The sequence below is a fragment of the Mastigoproctus giganteus genome, chromosome 6 (genome assembly GCF_048544385.1).
Source record: "Mastigoproctus giganteus isolate SK-2022 chromosome 6, ASM4854438v1, whole genome shotgun sequence".
Taxonomy (NCBI): Eukaryota; Metazoa; Arthropoda; class Arachnida; order Uropygi; family Thelyphonidae; genus Mastigoproctus; species Mastigoproctus giganteus.
The window spans coordinates 75,719,017-75,739,059 of record NC_143580.1 but is presented as its reverse complement, the minus strand read 5'-3'; the positions used below and the strand labels follow the sequence as shown (position 1 = coordinate 75,739,059).

General features: G+C 36.6%; 1 protein-coding gene across 2 annotated transcripts in view; it reads left to right on the top strand.

Annotated features, from left to right (window-relative positions):
• The window catches only part of LOC150084415 (adenylate cyclase type 8-like), a 405,296-nt gene that overhangs the window by 264,046 nt on the left and 121,207 nt on the right, over positions 1-20,043 (top strand). For both annotated transcript variants that reach the window (XM_090375213.1, XM_090375212.1), the window contains exons 10-13: positions 2,289-2,414; positions 2,686-2,931; positions 7,028-7,125; positions 14,859-15,060. In XM_090375213.1, the coding sequence (XP_090231339.1) occupies positions 2,289-2,414; positions 2,686-2,931; positions 7,028-7,125; positions 14,859-15,060 (672 nt within the window). The remainder of the gene's footprint in view (positions 1-2,288; positions 2,415-2,685; positions 2,932-7,027; positions 7,126-14,858; positions 15,061-20,043) is intronic.

The following is a 20,043-nucleotide window of genomic DNA, read 5'->3' as shown; positions in this document are numbered from 1 at the left end:
GTCGGTACTAAAATTGGGTTCATGGGTCAGCTTCCTAAATAACTTGAGAGTAAAAATATTAAAACCAATGCAATTTCATTGTACAATTCACCAGCAGTTTTTGTGCAGAAAATTTTGGGCGTAGATTCAGTCATCTCAACTGTAATATCAACAGTAAATTTTATTCGTAAGACTGGTCTGAATCATCGGCAATTCAAATATTTTCTTGAAACTATTGAGGCTGAATGCGGTGATTTGTACCACACTGAAGTACGATGGTTGAGTCACGGTAACGTATTGATGTGACTTTCTGAACCTAAGATTGAAATAGATCTATTTATGAACGAAAATTTTTAAACCTGTCCCGGAACTGTCAGATTTCAAATGGTTGTTGGTACCTTGCCTTTTTTAACAGATTAGACAAGGACGAGACAAACTTGTCAATGAATTGTATTATAATGTCAAAGCATTTGAAACAAAACGAGTTATTTAAGTCAACTACTTCGGAATAATTTTTCACATTTTCCATGTTGCGATAATTTTTCTAACAATATGCCTAGTTGTAATTTTTCCACTGAAAATTTTGTTCAAAATGTTAGTTTGTTGCAGGAAAATTTTGAGGATAGATTTTCTGATTTTAAAAATAATTCAAAGGTGTTCGAACTTTTTCAAAATCCTCTTGACGTATCGTCAACAATGTTGGATGAGAATTTACAATTAGAGTTCGTAGCTCTTCAATCTAATGATGCACTGAATACAATATTTAAAAATGAAAATCTAATTCAATTTTATTCAACATTATCTTAAGTCAGATTATCCAAGCATTAAAAATTTTGCAAGAAAATTTACATCAATTTTCGGAACTCTATGTGAGCAGACCTTTTCAAAAATGAAATATATAAAATCAAAAATACGATCAAGTCTAACTGACCAGCATTTACAGGACTTTTTAAAACTGGAACTAGTACTTTAAATCCCGATATTACGAAATTCAGTCGCACTCCACAACCACATTCATCGCATTAATTATAATTGTGTTGTATTACTAACTGTATTTTTGTGATTAGTACAATATATAAGTAATAATTAAAATTTGTTATAAACAAACTGGTATGCTTTATATTACATATCCATCAATTTAATTTTGAATCTGTAGATATAGGTAGGTACAAAATTAGTTTCTCTGCATAATAGTAAGATGATGCAGAGAATATAGTTTTCAGTAATTAGGAATTTTCTCCGGCGCGCCAAATATTCCAAAAATTCATATTTTCAATAATAAGTGAAATTTTCAATCCGGGTAAAACGCGGGGAGCGGATGATCGGGGAACACCTTTAGTAAAAAAAAAAAAATCACTTTGACGTTTTAATTTAAAGAGAACAATTGAGGTGGATGGGTGAAATTATACTGTATTTTTTCACATTTGTTGTACGCATTTTTCATAATTTGTGCCTCAACTCCAGGCTAGCTCCTCTATGGAAAACAGTCTTATAGAAGATAACTATAAATAGCGTTGTGACGCTTATAGAAGATAACTATAAATAGCGTTGTGACGTTTATAGAGGATAACTATAAATAACTTAGTGGGGCAGCGGTGGCTCCTCCACTGCTGTTTACAAATTATTAAATGAGAATAAATTCGAATTTTATTCTTATGAGATTTTTATAATTCCCAATAATACTACATTACAATATACACTAGATTGGCAAAAGTACTGGGACATTCCCCAAAAATCACATTTTATGTGAAATTTACGGAAAATAGCGTAGACAGTAGTATGGTAGCATAACTATAAACGAAACTGCAGACTGCAGAGGTTAACACTGACATGTCACGAGGAGTCTGTAGCTTTCTGCTACACTTTTTCCAACTTAGCGGGCACAACGTTGGAACTTTTTTTTTTTTAATTGGTATTTTTAAAGCGCAAATGCCCTCGTTCACTTTGGACTCAAATCAAAATGCTGAACTGTGCGTTCAAGTGTTTCGTTGTCTAGGAAATGAACAAAATAATCAGAGATGTGGATTTAAGGGGACTAGATGCTTGAAATCTAGTCCCCTTAAAAATGTATTTCTTCTTTCTAGAAAATACTATTCTAAGATATTAAGTTCGCTCACTTTCTAAAAAAAGTAAAGGAAAAAAACACTTTACAACTGGGAACTTTTTAAATGTAGTATATGTTTCATTATTACACTGATACATTTAAACATGAACAGAAAACAGGACAACTCTGACACCTCTAGAACTAGCAAGACGTCTGACATAATTAGAATTGTAAAGATATTAAAATGGGAATTATTTCATTTCAGTTTTACTTCGTTAACAAAGGAAGACGGTCAAGTCCCGCTAAAACACCAAGGCAGAGTAGTACCGCCAGTTCCTCTAATGAGGATGACTGCGTAATGGACTGGACTCCTGAGATCCCTTTTGAAGACGTAAGTGACGCTGCGCCCATTCTTATTTGTACCAATAGGATTTCTCAAAACGTAAAAGAATGAACTACTAAATTAATTCCTTTCGCTATGATGTTGCTTATTTGCGGTTCAATCATCGTAAAATAATAAAAGAAAATTATCGTTCTCTAATCGAAAACTTTTGCGATTTAGGTTTAAAAAAACACGAACTGTAATACATAAATATAATATAAACAGGGTCAACAGATATATAAATGCTTATTCTAAAACTAAATTTTTATCTTCGTTTTAGCTTAGTGGCCTAGGGGATTCCATTGATGATAATTCTTTTGAGATAAGTGTGACAACTCCAAATAAAGAAGAAGAAAAAGCATTATCAGGGAATTCAGTGAAACACAGACCCTTGGCACCTACTATGAGTGAAGAAGTAGATGAGCTTATCGACCATTGTATAGAAATTGAATCTAACAAGAAAATGAGGAAAGACAACGTCTACTGGTTCACCCTCACTTTTAAATGTAAAGATATGGAGAATAAGGTATACATATTCATTAATATACAAATAATATTTTTAAAAATGCTAATTAGACTAGGTGAAACTGCTGTGAATAATGTTGGACACGGGTTTTGTATATATGGCCCATTCTGAGGTGACTTTATTCACTGTAAGGCTTTCATATCTCAGAAAAGTATATTGCACAGTGTAATACAATAATTCTTACATTACCTCAACCAAATGTATTCGGACAACTTCCTATTTGTAAAAATATGAGTTTTATTAGACGCGTTAGCATATATGATTAATGCGCCTATTGTCGTCACCATGTCCGTCCGTCCGCCTATCCGCATGTAATAAGTCGATAAATATTCATTAAATTTTCTATTTGAGCCTGATAAAAAGATTTTTAGAGCCATTCCAAATTTAACTGAAATCAAACCAATAAAAATCCGACAATTATTATTTCTTTGTCCAGAAGATGGATTTTAATGAAATTTCATATTTGGGTCTATAAATAAAGATTTGTCGAACCTTCCTGGATTTTATTAAAATCGGACCAACAGAAATCTAGAAAATATTATTTATTTATTTCATACATATCACTTAGTATATTTATATACCGTATATTATAAGTTAAGCACTGGATGTTATGTTTGTTACCATGCCCTAAGTTACAAGGATGATTGAGATATAGAAGATGCGCAGGGACGAAATTTTCTCGGTTTGTTATAAATCATGAATTTTTTTTTTTTTTTTTTTTTATAAATCATGAATTATTACTATTTGCTGACGTACTTGAAATGCAACGCAGTGAGTATATTAACCAACTGGTTAAGGAATAATTCATAAGGTGTATGATTGCCATCAGTTCTAATGACAGCATCAATCCGGAATACTTTCGACAAATTCTCTGTAGCAAACAGCAGAAATTTGTCCATCCTGCTTCGGCGAGCGCTGTCATTGCTTTAGCTATAAAAGAGAACCATAATGGACGTGTTCTAATCCTGCGTTTCAGTTCCCAAAAGGATTCAAGTCTGAACGCTAGGCTGACCAGGCAGGTCTTTACATTGTCCTGTACGGCACGGAGCATTATCGTGCTAAAACATATACAACCAATTTCCATAAAACTGCAAGAATACGGGTAGCAAAGAATGACAAATGTATGACTTAACTATATCGTTTTCGATACTACAACTAACAACTTCTCGTGGTGGGCATAATCGATTATATGCAAATGAAGTAACGATAAATATTGTAAAGTAATTTGCATGTAATTGATTGTGGGAATAATCGAGGGGGAGGGAGAGAGAAAGTGCACTATCTTTAGTTTGATAACATCGGATCAAATCTCTCCACTGTCGCTTCTTTGTTTTAAGTTTTCAACTAATTTGCATATAATCGATTATTGATCATTCGATAATGCACATCACTACCACACAATAACCACACCTCCTACAAACTTCATTGTGCGCTTAGTTTGTATGATATGGATCTTGTGACCAGTGACTCTGCCACGAAAACATTCTACTTCGCCTTCGCTCTTCATATCGGAGGATATGAAAGACCGATGTATCACTAATTCAGTTATGATTAATCTTGGGAGATTCAAACGATTATGTCCATTTCGATCTTCCTAAGCATCTCGTTGCAATTCAACCCATTTCGTTCGCACCTTTCATTGCATCAGGAGGGGATATTCGAATACCTTTGGTAAGGTAACGTACAAGTGAATACGCATTTTCACTTTCCACATCTTCTAATTTGTATTAATGCATAAAACTGGAAGCCTTTGATTAGAATAAAAATTCAAAATAATATGACTATCATTACTCTCACTTCCTAACTCACTGAAATTTTTACTGCTGAAGACAACTGATGGTGCTTCTACAAACCTTTGCTACTGTTATAGAGAGCATTGAATTTTCCTTTTTTTTAATTATTTAAAGATCAATTTCGCTTAATATGTATACAATTATATCACATATTAATTAGTCTATGTATTCAAATAAATAATTTATAACTTTAAAATTTGTTACTTTTAAAGTTTAGTAATAAAATCATTAATGAATTTTTAGATTTTACTACTTCATGTTTTGATAACAGAAATGCAGAAATGGAAATAGCCAAAGGGGTTATAACATACAATGAATAAGCATGAAGTCAGTCATATTAAAAGATTTTTATAAAATTTATAAAGAGACTTAAATGTGCGCAATAAACTGAATTATTCCTTTAAATGTACTGCTAAAAATCCTAATTTTTTATTCAAATAATATATACGATAAGATATATAGGACAAAGGGAATGGCCAAAAGATTTTAAGCCTACAGTAACGATGCCAAATAGAAAAGAATATCCATGCAGTGAAATGTAAAGATTTTAAACTACAAATTGGACTTTTCAAGCAACAAAGATAATGCTAAGAATATTAAATAGAAGGATGATAAGAAAAATGGAGAAAAAATGGGAAAAGGAACCTTTGGTTACAGGAAGGGAATGGGGGAACAATGAATGCAACAGGCGTGATAATGAAATGTTGACAGAAAGATATCTGGCAGTGAACAAAGATGTATGCACGAGATATAGGGGCGCCTCCGTAGCCAGGTGGGAAGGAGCAGCAGCACACGCTTCTTGAGTAGACTGGGGTTCGAGCCCGTCACCACCAAATACGGGGATGCGGAAATGTCAGGGAATGACCACCGCATATTCCGGAGCAATATGGCCTTAGTTGCTAATGCTCCTAAAAAAAAACAAATAACAATATAAATAACGAGATATAGGTATATGTTTTATAGATTTAGAAAAGGCTTTTGATAGGACAGACTGGGTTAACTTATCGACTAAATTGGAAAGGAAAGTATTAGTATGTCTATATAGTTCCTCTATTTCTATTTTTACGATGGTTGTTCAATTAAAAAACATGTTCAACATGTGCCATTTCTCCTCAGGGTAAGAGAAACTGATATATGTCAGCCCACTTAAGCCAACACCTCCAAACACACACACGAGAGTTAAGATTAACTCTCGTGTGTGTGTGTGTGTGTGTGTGTGTGTGTTCAGAATGAAGGAAAATTCTGAGTGGCAACAACAGAGCATAAATTAGCGAAATCTGACTCCACATTTTCAAAAATTCAACCTTCTACAACACAAAAAATTCAGTTTAAACAAGATATAGCTGTTCAGGAGCTAGCATTCCACAGGCGAAATTAACTACAGAATCTACTGAATTGGACATTATCTCTGGAGAAGAACTTACCGAAAGCGAGACCTTAACTGAATAATGGACTTTTTCAGTAATTTTTCACATGGTTCATAAATGTTATCATTTGAAAATTGCCGCAGTTACTTTTTTGTTTCAGCTTATTTTTGTGAAAATGGAAAGGGAAGCACCAAAATCTTTACTTGCATTGTAGTGTACGTAATTTTTGAACTGAATCAAAAAAAACTATGGTATTATTCGATCCTCCTCTGGATATCAAACTTAATTCCATGATCGTTAACATATCGCGTTGGAATGTGAAGTTGCAGATGTTACTGCAATAAAAGAGAAATGGATTTGCCAAAAATTGGTAATATACCAAAATGCTTCCGGGAGTTCAAGTAATGGGCACATTATAACAGTAACTGGTTAATCTCGCCCATCCGATTAAAATCACAGCTGTTATCAATTTTATATTTTCTGAGGGGTGGGGCAAAAACACAGCGACTAAAAATAGAGATTTAACTATTTTAAATACCATGTACATTCTATTTTTTCCGTAATGCAGGCGATGTGCATTACTAGCGCGTTAACCATTGGGCCGCTACAAACCTATAGTGAAGAATCGATCATTAATATAAAGTGACAATGAATAGGTTCTGGCTTTTGCACCGTGATATAAAATTTGGGGTGGGAGAATCTAAACTTCGGTTTTTACGTCCTTATCATTTAATCCATTTTGTAAGTACACAGTTCTCTTCACAAGGCTACTAAACTTACTGATAGAATCAATTTCTTAAATCTGATACCGACAGATTTTGTGTAATTATAGAACTGTCATGATCTGTTCAGTGGTCGCCAATTTTTGAAACACATATAGATATTTAAAGTATATGATTTAATTTTAAATAAATTATTATGTTTCTGTATCCACAGTTCCACCAAATAAGAGACACCGTCTTCCGGTCAAACATGTCCTGTGCCTTTACCATATGGCTTTTCATCGCCATTTGTCAAATCATTATCATTCCGAGGTAAGTAATATATGAAATAAAATAGAAATTAAACAATTAAAAGGAATGCCACAATCATACATCTAAATAATGCTTTTAGAAAAATATTTCAAAAATTAAGCTACAGATAATTAAATTTATAAAATATTGTTTCTGGTCAATGATATAAATGGAATGAGGTGGATGCAAAGAAATAAAACTTTTATAGCATTAGATTTTGAAATATAAATCAATAAACAAAATATTGTAAAGGGTGATCTGTCTACTCCTATGCTTCATTTATTTCTTCTATTTCATCGAAGTATTCATCAAATCCTTCTTTAAATTTATTTATTTATTTTTAGGATCAGTTCAGAAGTTCACTCCAGAACGGCCATTATAGCTGTAAATTATTACCACAATTATCATTATATCATTCTAAAAGCGAAGATGAAAATTTTTCCCAATTCACATAAAAAAAAAAACAGTAACGAACACCACTGTTATTCTCTGAAAATCAAAATAAGGACCTAAACAGTTTAGAAAGTCGTCTCAGGAGAGGGTTGCGTGCCTTTTTTCCTTGAAATACGGATTTTTCATACAGCACACAGGGAAATAGACCATACAATACGCACACTTTACAGACACAATTATATGTTCCAGAACCTAGTTCACACATTCACTCGCTCATTTAGTCACGTAATCGCCGTTTTAAGACCTTTGCCCCAGAGTTATGATCGCATTCCTTACACAAGTGTGGTAAAAAAGCGCATTCCCAAATGTGTAACTACTAATTAGCTTCAGTATGTCCTTGCACACGTAACAACTTGACTCCCGATGAAATATTTGTCCGGAAATTTTATATTTCGCCCATTTATAACCATTTTTCCAGCTATTACGAATTACATAAAAATACAAAATAAAATAAAAAATAATAGAAATCCAACTTTTTAAATATACAGGTGTATAAAATAGAATACTCGTCGTGAATATTTCGCCAAAACTGTTTCAGAGAAGTAAATATTAATATCGAAGAAATTACATAAAAACCTTTCCCTCGGTCCCTAGGTAAGGTGTCAGTGGGACGGACTTGGATAAAATTTCAATTTGGTAATTTTTTTATATGTACACTCCTGTCTAAAAGTTTGAAATCATAGCGTATTGCGGTTTTCGTTATTATTTTTTAATTAGCTCTAGTCTTTTAAGATTTTTCCTTGGCCATTAAAAAATTTACAGCAAGAAATACTGAAATTATTAATATTAACAACTATACTGATTGCAAAAGGAATCAGATCAAAAGCTTGTTTAGTCTTTGAGTTATTCAAGTCAAAAGAGTGTTTCTGGACAGAGAGAAGGAGGGACATCATGAAATTATTATATAGATACTCATATATCTCGGATTACTTATTTATTTTTAAGCAAACTTCAGGTCGTATTTTCCACGTATTTTCATTAAATTTTATATGTATCTAACAGAATGCTATATAAAACATTTAAATAAAAGAAATTAATATCTATACAGGGTGATTCACTACCAGTGCGACAAACTTGCAGGAGGTGTAGGGGGCACAAAGACGAATCGGAATCACATATAATTGCAGGGTCCGAAATGCCTTCGTCATGATGTAGAGGACGTTGAACGGGAGGTCGCGTGAACAGCGATCCCGCTGGAAGTCAGCATTTGCGAACCGTTTCTGTTGAAGAAACCAAGTAGCAAAAGTCCTCCGGAGTGGATAATCCGCAGGCTCCAATGATTGGACGCGTTGCAGATGGTATGAACTCATTTGGTTTGTTGACAGTATCCTCCATACAGTGGATTGGGAAATACCCAATCGTTGGCCTATCGCTCGAATACTCGTACTCGGATTGCCTTCTGCAAGACGTAGGACATTCTCCTCATTGTCTGGCGTCCTCGTCGTTCGCTCTCGATTTATGGTACCTCTCGTGAAACAACCAGTCTCACGTAACCTTCTCATCATACAATTAAAATCGTATGATGAGGAGCACGACTGTGCGGAAAACCGGAAAACATTTCTGTTACAAGCGCAGAGCGGCGCGCCCGTTACAGTCCGCAGCTCCATACGCGAGGTGCATGTCGGCCAGTTCAACGTTTGAATACTCGTCCATCTTACTGCCTCGGGAACCGGTTCGCAAATGCTGACTTCCGGCGGGATCGCTGTTCACGCGACCTCCCGTTCAATGTCCTCTACCGCATGACGAAGGCATTTCGGACACTGCAATGCTATGTGATTCCGATTCGTCTTTGTGTCCCCTACACCTCCTGCAAGTTTGTCGCACTGGTGGTGAATCACCCTATATATATATATATATCCGTATTTGAGGATATCTGCTCACAGATATCTGTAATTGAGGGAACAAATCAGAAGGGAAAGGGCGGACTGTCTTCATCTAATGGGTGATTAGTTTAATAAGCATGAGAAAAAATATTGACATGATTAATATTAACAACTATACTGATTTTTCATAAAAATATCCTCCTCGAGATTTTATCACTGCCTTACACAGAGGTGGCATTCTGGCAATTAATTTTATAATAGTATCTTGACTAAGTATCTAATTGTGTCTTGACTAAAATTATTCCAAGCGATCTGCAAGATTTCTCATAAATTTTGTGAAGATGGGCATGACAGAAGGCTTGCAAGGTCGTGAAGTGTCGCTTATCACTTCATTCAGCTACCACAATATTCAAGAGACAGCTGAAAACCAGAAAAAGGAGCATTGATATGCGATGGAGTATAGGCATTTGGTTAAATGCCTATATTCCTGAGTTAACCTGGAACCACCATGCCGTGACGGGATTAATTGTATATATATCATGCTGCAATTAAGATTCTATATATAAATACAGAATAATTAAGTTCGGATGTATAATTCCTGAGGGATCTCTTTAAAAGACCTGAGATCTCTTTTGAGTGTCACTAATAGTTGTAATTTTAAATATGTTATAACAAGTATTTGGGGCTTAGAGGGGAACAGGTATCCTGTGTGTTATCAGACACTCAGCCTAAAACACTGATGGATCCAATATCTCTCTATTACAGAAGATTTAGGAGAAGTCCGGTTGGCCTGCCTCCCTAAAATCCACTCATGCACACCTTCTCCATGGTAAGCCCTGTTACGTCACTTAGGTGGCAACGAACGTGTAGAGTGGTTCTCTTCAAGACGCCTGGTCAACGTGAAGAGGAAAAGACCAAACCCTCCAGCAATGAGAGCACAACAATACAAATGGCCCTCAGTCCCCAGCAGCTTTCACTCTCCCTCTTACGGCAGCGAGAGGATCAGAGTGGAAGCAGAGGGTGCTAAGAATCTCTGGGTACGACCAGGCTGCCATGCACGGAAATTGAACTTGGCCTGTTATAACGTACGATCACTCATCGGGGAAGACAGGATATTAGAGCTGGAAAAGGAATTAGAAAATGTGAATTGGAATATCATCGGTTTGGCTGAAACAAGAAGAAGAAATGAGTCACTTATAAGTCTATCAAGTGGAAATCTGCTGTACACCAATGGAAACAGTGAAAGGAGTGAAGGTGGAGTTGGGTTTCTGGTCCATAAAGATTTAAAAAACAACATTTTGGAATTCAAAAGTACATCACCAAGGGTGTCAAGACTAATACTCAAGATTTCTAAGAGGTACAAGCTAAATATTATAATGATTTATGCACCAACATCGAGCCATGATGATGAAGAGGTTGAAGAAATGTACACTGAAATTGAGAGTCTTCTAGATGAGCAGAAAACCCACTACACTATTATTATGGGGGACTTCAATGCTAAGGTTGGAAAAACGCAAAACAGTGCAGAAAGAGGAACTATAGGAAATTTTGGAATTGGTGAAAGAAATAAAAGAGGTGAAAGACTTGTGGAATTTGCAGAATCTCAAGGACTGTCAGTAATGAACACTTTTTTCAAGAAAAGGGTGAACAGAAAGTGGACATGGAAGAGTCCAAATGGATTAACAACTAATGAAATCGACTTCATCCTCACTAACAGAAGATATATTGTGAATGATGTTACCGTCCTGAATAAGGTAAATGTTGGAAGTGATCACAGAATGGTAAGATGTACACTTGCTATAGATGTAGGAAAGGAAAGGAAAAAACTGACTCGAGTAAATAATACAAAGGTCTTTGAAATAACAGAGGAGGAGAAAAAGCAGTATGTACTGGAACTTAAGAACAAGTTTGAGCTTCTGCAGACTGCTCAGGACCAAGATATCGACGAGGAATATTACAACTTTCTGAAAGTGATAAAGCCCAAGAAACCTATAGGGAAACAGAAATCCAAAGAAGAAAAAATTAGTCAAGAAACACTTGTCATGATGAACCAAAGACGACAAATGAAGAGCAAGAAAAACACTGACAGGGAGAAAATTGAGTATACTGAGTTATGCAAAGCCATTAGAAAGAGACTCAGAGAGGACATAAGAAGATTTAACACAAGAAAAGTAGAACAAGCATTAAGGGAAAACAAAGGATTTAAATCAGCAGCCATGAGCAGTAATACAGAAAGACAAATGATACTGAAACTGAAGAATAGCAATGGTGTACTTATAAACAGCAGAGAAGGCATAATTCAAATAGCAGAAGACTACTATAGAGAATTATACAAGCAGCGAGGGAATGATACCAGCAGTGGGGAACATATATTGCAAAGTAGCAACACATACGACATACCTGATATTCTTCCTGATGAGGTAGAACATGCATTGAAGAAAATGAAGAATCGGAAAGCCCCGGGGGAAGATGAAGTTACTGTAGAGTTGTTAAAATTGGGAGGAAGAGACATAACACAAAAACTGGCAAGGCTCTTCACAAAGTGCATTAGAAAAGGTGTGATGCCTAAGCAGTGGAATAATGCAATCATAGTTTTGCTGCATAAGAAAGGAGATAAATCAGAAATTGGAAATTATAGACCAATTAGCTTGTTATCCCATATCTACAAGTTGTTCACAAGGGTCATTACTAACAGATTAGAAAGAATACTTGATGAGAATCAACCGAAAGAGCAAGCTGGCTTTAGGAAAGGATTCTCAACTATGGATCACCTTCACGTAATATCACAGCTAATGGAGAAAGCAAATGAATATAAAACACCATTATGCCTGGCATTTGTGGATTATGAAAAGGCATTTGACTCCATACAGCATAAGGCAATGTTTCGGGCACTGGAAAGACAAGGCATAGATACTCCATATATTATGATTTTGAAGAAAATATATGAGAGTGCTACATCCTTTATTAGACTAGACAAAGACAGTAGCAAATTTAAAATCGAGAAAGGAGTTCGACAAGGAGACACAATATCTCCGAAGCTGTTTACTGCTGCCCTTGAGGAAGCTTTCAGAAGATTAGACTGGTCGCAGAAAGGAGTCAATGTGAACGGAGAGTACCTAAACCATTTACGATTTGCAGATGACATTGTGGTCATAAGCCACGATCCCAAAGAATTAGAGGAAAATCTTAATCAGTTATGCAGAGTTAGTAAGGATTTTGGACTAAAGATGAATATGGCTAAAACAAAAGTAATGATGAACAAGTATGCCACGGAAAGGGAAATAATGATTGATGGAGCAGTAATTGAAAAGGTGGAGTCATATACTTATCTGGGACAAGTTATTAGCTGTAATAATGATAAATGGCTGGAAGTCCAGAGAAGAATAAATTTTGGATGGATAGCATTCAGGAAATATAGTCTCATACTGAAGAGCAATATCCCAATTTGTCTGAAACGTAAAATAATGAATCAATGTATACTCCCCACCATGACTTATGGAAGTGAAACTTGGGCACTCACCAAAAGAATGGAAGAGAAGCTAAGAACTACACAGCGAAGAATGGAACGAATTATATTGGGAATCAGACTGTTAGATAAGAAGAGAAACACATGGATTAGGCAGCAAACTCAAGTAAAGGACATTCTTATCAAAACTAAAGAACTAAAATGGTCTTGGGCAGGACACATAGCTCGAAGACATGATGACAGATGGACTAAGAAAATAACAGAATGGTACCCAAGAGGGGCTAGAAGAAAACCTGGAAGACAAAGGCGGAGATGGATAGATGAAATTCATGAGTTTTTGAGTAGTAAATGGATGGCCAGTGCTCAAAACAGAAGGAACTGGAAAGTTGCTGGAGAGGCCTTCATCCTGCAGTGGATTGAAAATGGCTGATGATGATGATGATGATGAACAAGTATTTATCAAGTGCAATACTTGTTAAAATTCACTAGTGATTGCTTTCCAAAGAAAAACTCGCAAGATACACTTTAAGATAAGGGATGTTGTAAGAAACAGAAAGGCCTGAATGTAAAAACAAAATCTTAAATGCTAAAGGATAGATTCCTACGAGAATAACAGTATCAATAAAAGTGAAACTGTACGAAATAAGAATAAAATTACAGATATCATTTTCGGTGACATTGCTGTACATTATAGCCGACTTTCACACGATTCAAATACCATTCATCAACATAACAAACATATATTTGAAAATATGTTTAGTTTTGCAAATATCTGTAAAAAATTATATACCTTTACTCCTCACTATTTTTCCGGCACTATAAAATATATTTTTTTGTAATGCTTAATCATTCAAATACTATCCGGTTATCCTAACTTTCATGAAATTTCACATTCTGAATTCAGTATTAGTATTAGTATCAGTCATACACCGCAAGAAAGCCATAGGCTTTTGATATAACTAGAAAAAAAATAAAGAATAAATAATAAGAACTAGTAATAAAAATAAAAAATAAATATATAAAAAAAGAAAAACAAAAAAAAACTGTGTTTCCCTCCACACGTAGTTAACTATCCAACTGACCTTTGAATTTCCTCAAGCTATCACCCTCAACTGTCCATACAGGCAATTATTCCAGTAATTAACAATTTTCAGAATTGCCACGCAGTTTCAGTTACTGAAATTACTTTAACACCAGGAAAGTCAAGACACTTTCAGTGCAAACTGCGTATTTATTAAAATTGGGTTTTCTTGTTTACAAGATGAAACACCGTACATCAGATAACTAACATGAATTCACAAAGATTTCACATTTACAAAATAATCCTTTTGCATCAATAAAAACAATTATCATAACATTTCAGGCACATTTTAGCTGATTGCTGTTCTTTCCTTATGGGAGCTGACATTAAGTAGTCCTGTACAGATTCATCTTTAAGATCAGTATTATGGGCAAAAATTTTATTTGCAATAGTGATGGATTTCAACATCGCATAAACTCTCTTCTCCTCTCCAAAGAAGAGCAAAAGAGAGTTCATTGGCCAGGTTAGTTAGTTTCCAGCAAGATTTTATGTATATTATTTTTTTCCCGGAAACTTGTTTGCTGTCATTCATCCCGCAAGACAGCAAACAAGCCGACCATAGAATACCCACAATTGACAATCACCATATACCGTACTTATGCCTTGTGCCTTAGTTGTCTCAGCACAAATTGTAAAGATCCTATCAACCTATCTAAGCGATATCACACAATCATAGAACATTGTTTCAGGAACAGTTCTCACTACTATCAACCGCTATAATAAAAAAAAAAAAAAAACAATAATTAAAAAAATAATAAAAAAATGATAATAAAATAAATCTCTCTCGGGATCATTGCAAATTACAAAAAGCAAAATTATTCACAGGGTGCCAATATGCTTGAATAATAGCAATAATTTTAGCTTGTTGCATAGATTGTGTTAATAAACTTATCATATTGGTGTTATTTATTTTCGTAATTCTACTCTGCAGATCCATTGTGATGGTTATATCATTCACCACAGCAACCGTTCTCTTGCTGTTAGCCTTCATTGTTTCCATAGCAGACGAATTCAATTTCTTCCCTCGCATTCTGAGAGAAATTTCCTCTAAGCTAGATGACAGAAGGCTATTAAGAAATATCATTATTTGCGGTACAATTTCCATCATATTCGTAGCGTTATCATCTACTATGGTGAGTACAGAAAGAACAATAAAACTGTGCTTGTTTTACCAATTTTACATTTTAATACGTCAATTTTGCATTTAAGTAGTTCAAAAGTTTTTAAAATAATTACTTCGGGTTCTGATGGTATAAATTATAGCCATATACAATATAATTCAACTCCTATCGAAATAAACTGCAGGTTATCGAAATTAACCATCAAAAACGATTGTTTCCAAAGATTATGTAGGCAATTACCCCTTATCTTTTTTTTTTTTTTTTTTTTTTTTTGAAGAGCTGTAAACCCCTTCGTCAAACAGTGTTAAGATTCTTGCAAAAGGATGGGAAAATTACATCATGTTTATTGTTTCAGAAATATATAAACTTAGTGAAGCATAGAAAATAGAACGTCCTGTGACATTAGAGTAGTTTTGCCACTTCACTCGCTTGGGGAGGCTTAGGTTCGAATCGTTTCGATAACTGGAAGAATTTCTAATGGTCTCATCAATCGGGGCTGAAGCTGCCGATATCAGACAACTTCAACTCCTACATGCAAAAAAGCCTGTGAGTGAACACATATTTCCACAGACATAATACACAACGGAGACAATATGATCTAAGTCGCAGATGCTGCTAAAATAAAGAACAAGGAAAGGAAATTAACAAATGGCGCGTGCACATAGTAGCGGCACAGTATATAGGATCAGGCGGAACTGTGGGTTTCCCACATCTGGCGCGTGCACATATTACTTCAGAAATATGTGCACGCCAATTCTTCAGTTTAATAGAAAAAGTTGGTTGGTTGGAGATGTTTTTGGCATCTACTGCTTTTATCGCAATGCGCCAGTTCATATGGTTTTTAATGCAGCATTTGTGTGTGTTTCAGACAAATTTGCATGTTGCTTGAGCTAAAAAGACAAAGAATCTACGCAATAAACCTTATTCTCTGGGTTTGACATCATCCAACTACAGCTGATCTCAAACTGGAGAGGCCTCAAGAATTCCTCCAGCCTCCAGCGGTGCTCAAGCCGAGACTTCTCCATACAAATAGCGAACCTACTATACAGTTACATAGTTGGTTCGTCATTTGGCGAAATATGTTAATACGCCATAAAACTTAAAACCCAGGCAAACAGGCATGTCATTATAGAGCAGCCAATTACAGAGACAAAATACATTCAAACAGCAACAGGATACAGGATTATTATTATATTTCCATAGCACTCACTTTTGGATACATATTCAACAATAACACTACACTTTTCAAATTTCTTTTCTAAGAAGAAAAATAAACTTTTCACTTTTAGTGTCTTTTGACTGAAGAACCACTGAATTGTTCCAAGAACTCTATTTGAACTGACAGCATGAATTATGTACTCTTTCCCCTTTTTTCTTTCTCGCTACACTACGATACACGTATCTGTGCTCTAGAGAGTAGAGTTTGTCTTCACACAATATTTTTTTTTTATTTGTTTTCTCTTTTTTTTTTTTTTTTTTTTTTTTTTTTTGCAGTCCTTAAAATTTCTGTGTACCAGTTAGGTATACCTTAAAGAGTATGCAGATTTGCTTACAAGTTTGCATAAATGTTGCATATCTGGTGTTCATGTATGTTGCAGCATTTCGCTATTTATACATGAAGTAGGTTTCCCTTAACTTTTAAAGTACGTACTTGTTAACAACTTGCTTTTCAGGGCGTCATTTAATATTGAACCCATACAACCGTTATCTTGCTTATGTATTACACCGATGAGCCAAAACATTATGACCACCTACCTAATATGATGTTGGTCCTCCACATGCAGCCAAAACAGCTCGTAGCCGGCGAGGCATGGACGCTACAAGATTTCTAAATGTGTCTTGTGGTATCTGGTACCAACATGTAACCAGCAGATCCTTTAACTCCTGTAAGGTCCGTGGTTTAGACGCCACAGATCGGAGTTGCTGCTCCAACACAAACCACAGATGCTCGATAGGATTGATGTCTGGGGAATTTGGAGGCCAGAGCAATACCTGGAAGTCTTCCTCATGTTCCACGAACCAGTTTCGAACAATTGGGCGATGTGGCATGGCGCATTATCCTGCGGAAAGACGGCACCGCCAGAGGGGAAGGCTATTGCCATGAAAGGGTGTACCTGGTCAGCAATGATGTTTAGGTAAAGTGTGTAAAGTGTAAACTGTATTCAGTGTCAAACGGCACCAGGGATTTCCCCCATCTCCGTGTTGCTTTCATTGTAGGTGTAACAGTTCACTGTAAAGGCCAGAGATTTAAAAGTGTATGGATTTTGTAAGTGTAGTCTTATGTATCGTTGTTCTTCTGGCCATTTAGCCGCGAGACACCTACTGGGGCCCAATGTTGTCCACACTATGCCTCGTGGAATCAGACCGGTAATTTTAAAATTTCACTCTGGCAGGTCCTGCCACTTAATTTTCTGAGATTTCAGTGGCTAGGACCTTAAAAAAAATGGAGGCACAAAACGCTGGAAAAGTAAGGCCAAAAGAGGTTTATATTAATGCGGTTTAATTTTGGACATTGTTGAATTTTGACGTTGTGGGATGTACGCTGACAATTTCGGCAGAGTGGGGAGGGGAGACTGAAGACTGGAGAGAAAAGACTTCTCCTGGTGGGGCCTGGGCCCCACCAGGAGAAGAAGGGGGAGGCAGAGGAAGAGACAGAAACCCGTATCTTCCCCCAGCCAGGGGAAGGAGATTTAAAGGAAACTAGGTTAAGCACCTAGTTCGAATCGCTCGATGGCACTTGATGAGGTTTGAGTGTGTCAGTTTCCTTATTTTCTGCTGTGCATTAATGGAGTTTCTCTCTCACGCGAGACTGCAGTCAGTGATTCAAAACTGCGTTGTGAGTTGTTGATGGTACTGTACAGTTTTCAAGTTTGTGTTCGTGGAAGCGCCCCACGTCTTCATTCGTGAACAATTTTTGAGCAAAGTATGTGAAGTCAATTTAGTCTTCGGCGTTATCAAGGACATGCTGTTCCAGGTCTTTTGGAAGATAGTGGATTATGGTGAAGAGAGTATATCTTAAGTCCTCATAGAGCTCACAGTCATACATTAAGTGGCTCCAGTTTTCCGGGGAACCATAGTGGCATAGGGGGTCATCAATAATGCCTAGTGCTTGTAATTTCCCTTTGATAGGCTCATGGCCGGTTAAGAAGAACGTGGCATGGTGGCCGGGGAAGAACCATTTCGGCCTTTCCGGATAAACCCTAGTAGTGTCGGGAATGAACTTTCTCGTAATCTCTCCTTTAGAGGAGTTGGTCCACCTGAATTGCCAGGTTTGTTGTAGGTAGTGGTCTAGGCGTTTTTTCTCTGCTTTAGCTGTGTTAGCTGGGTCTGTTGTGTAATCCATGATTGATATTGCTTTGCCCTTAGAGAGGTGATATAGCAACCCGCATCTGACGACCACAAGGTCCAGGAGTAGCACACCGACTAACAACTGAATGGTGTGGGTGCTGACCGTGCACACCGCCCTGGTGATGGTCAGTAGCATTGCTCGTTGAATTGTTTCAAGCTTTTTGTAGTTGACTGCTGTTATGGCCTTCGTGTACCAGATTCCTGCTGCATATGTAATTATTGGTATGAAGATAGCTCTGTAATACATGGAAATGGTTCGTTTCTTCAATTCCCCGTCGCGACGAGAGACTCTGTTTACTAGTGAGGTGTAGTTACGGATCTTTTTATGAAGATAAATAAGATGAGAGGTAAAGGATAGGTTCTTGTCCAAGATTATGATGAGGGGCAAAGGATAGGTTCTTGTCCAGGATTATGCCAAGATACTTCATTTGGGTAGCAAGCTTGACAGTTCTGCCCTGTATTTTTAGTTGTATATGTCTCCGGATATCCAGCGTTCCTTTAAGAAGTATGGAGCAGGTTTTCTCCGGTGAGATCTGGAGGTTGTATTCATTAGTCAAGTTCTGTAGGGTAGCAAGTTCTCTTCCTATATCTTCAAGCTGTGCCCTGTTATTGGCTTCCAGGATAAGGACCAGGTCATCTGCATACGCCTAAGTATTGACATTTGCTAGGTTGGTAGAGAGGAATTCATCTAGGACGATGTTCCAGAAGATGGACCCCTGTGGACAGCCCCTGTAGATCGGTCGGGTGATCTGGTTGTGTGGTGTTCTGACAGTTATGCTGCAGTTAGAGAGATAGCTGTGGATGCAAAGATATAAATTTTGGGGAAGGTTTGTGGCTCGAAGTCTACCCAGGACGTTTGACCACCAGAGTGAGTCAAAAGTCCCGGTGAAATCAATTGAGATTGCAAGGAGATATTTCTTGGTAGAGCTTTTGGCGGCTGTGATGATGCTAACCAGGGGTTGCCCACAGCTGACAGTCCCTTCCTGAAGCCATACTGGTTTTGTGACTGGAGATTGGCGTTGACATAATGAGTTGTTATTGTGCTATGTAGGAGATGTTCAAAAGTTTGCTAAGGCAGGAGAGTACAGCAACTGGGCGATAGGAGTCTGGTCTACCTGGCGGCTTGTTTGGATTTTTTAGGATCAAGCATACATACACTTGTTATTTTCCATGCACTTAGGAAATATTCTACTTGGAGGGAGTGGTTGAAGAGGTCCAAGATAGTGGTTGAAGAGGTCCAATTAGTTTCTTAACAATTTCTGGCTCGAGTTTGTCCAGACCAGATGACTTATGTATCCTAATTCTTGCTGCTGCTAGTTAAGTTCCTCCAAAGTAAACGGTGGTTCCGTTGTTTCCGTGCTGTGGTCATCATTTTTTCTGCATAGCAAGAGCTGCCGTGGAATTGTTACCATTGCTGGCTGCTTAAACATTGCATCAAGAATATTATTTATCGAGTTGGTCCAGGTGTTTGTCATACTTCCCGTTGACGGGATAACTTCTCCTCTGGGGAGTTTGTTGGTGGTAACCTTATATACCCCCCCACCACAGGGTTCTTGATTTACAACTGAGGTGACAAGATCTTCCCGTGATTTTTGTTTTCTTTTTCTAATTAGAGCAGTGTACTCATTTCGGATACTCCTGTAATGT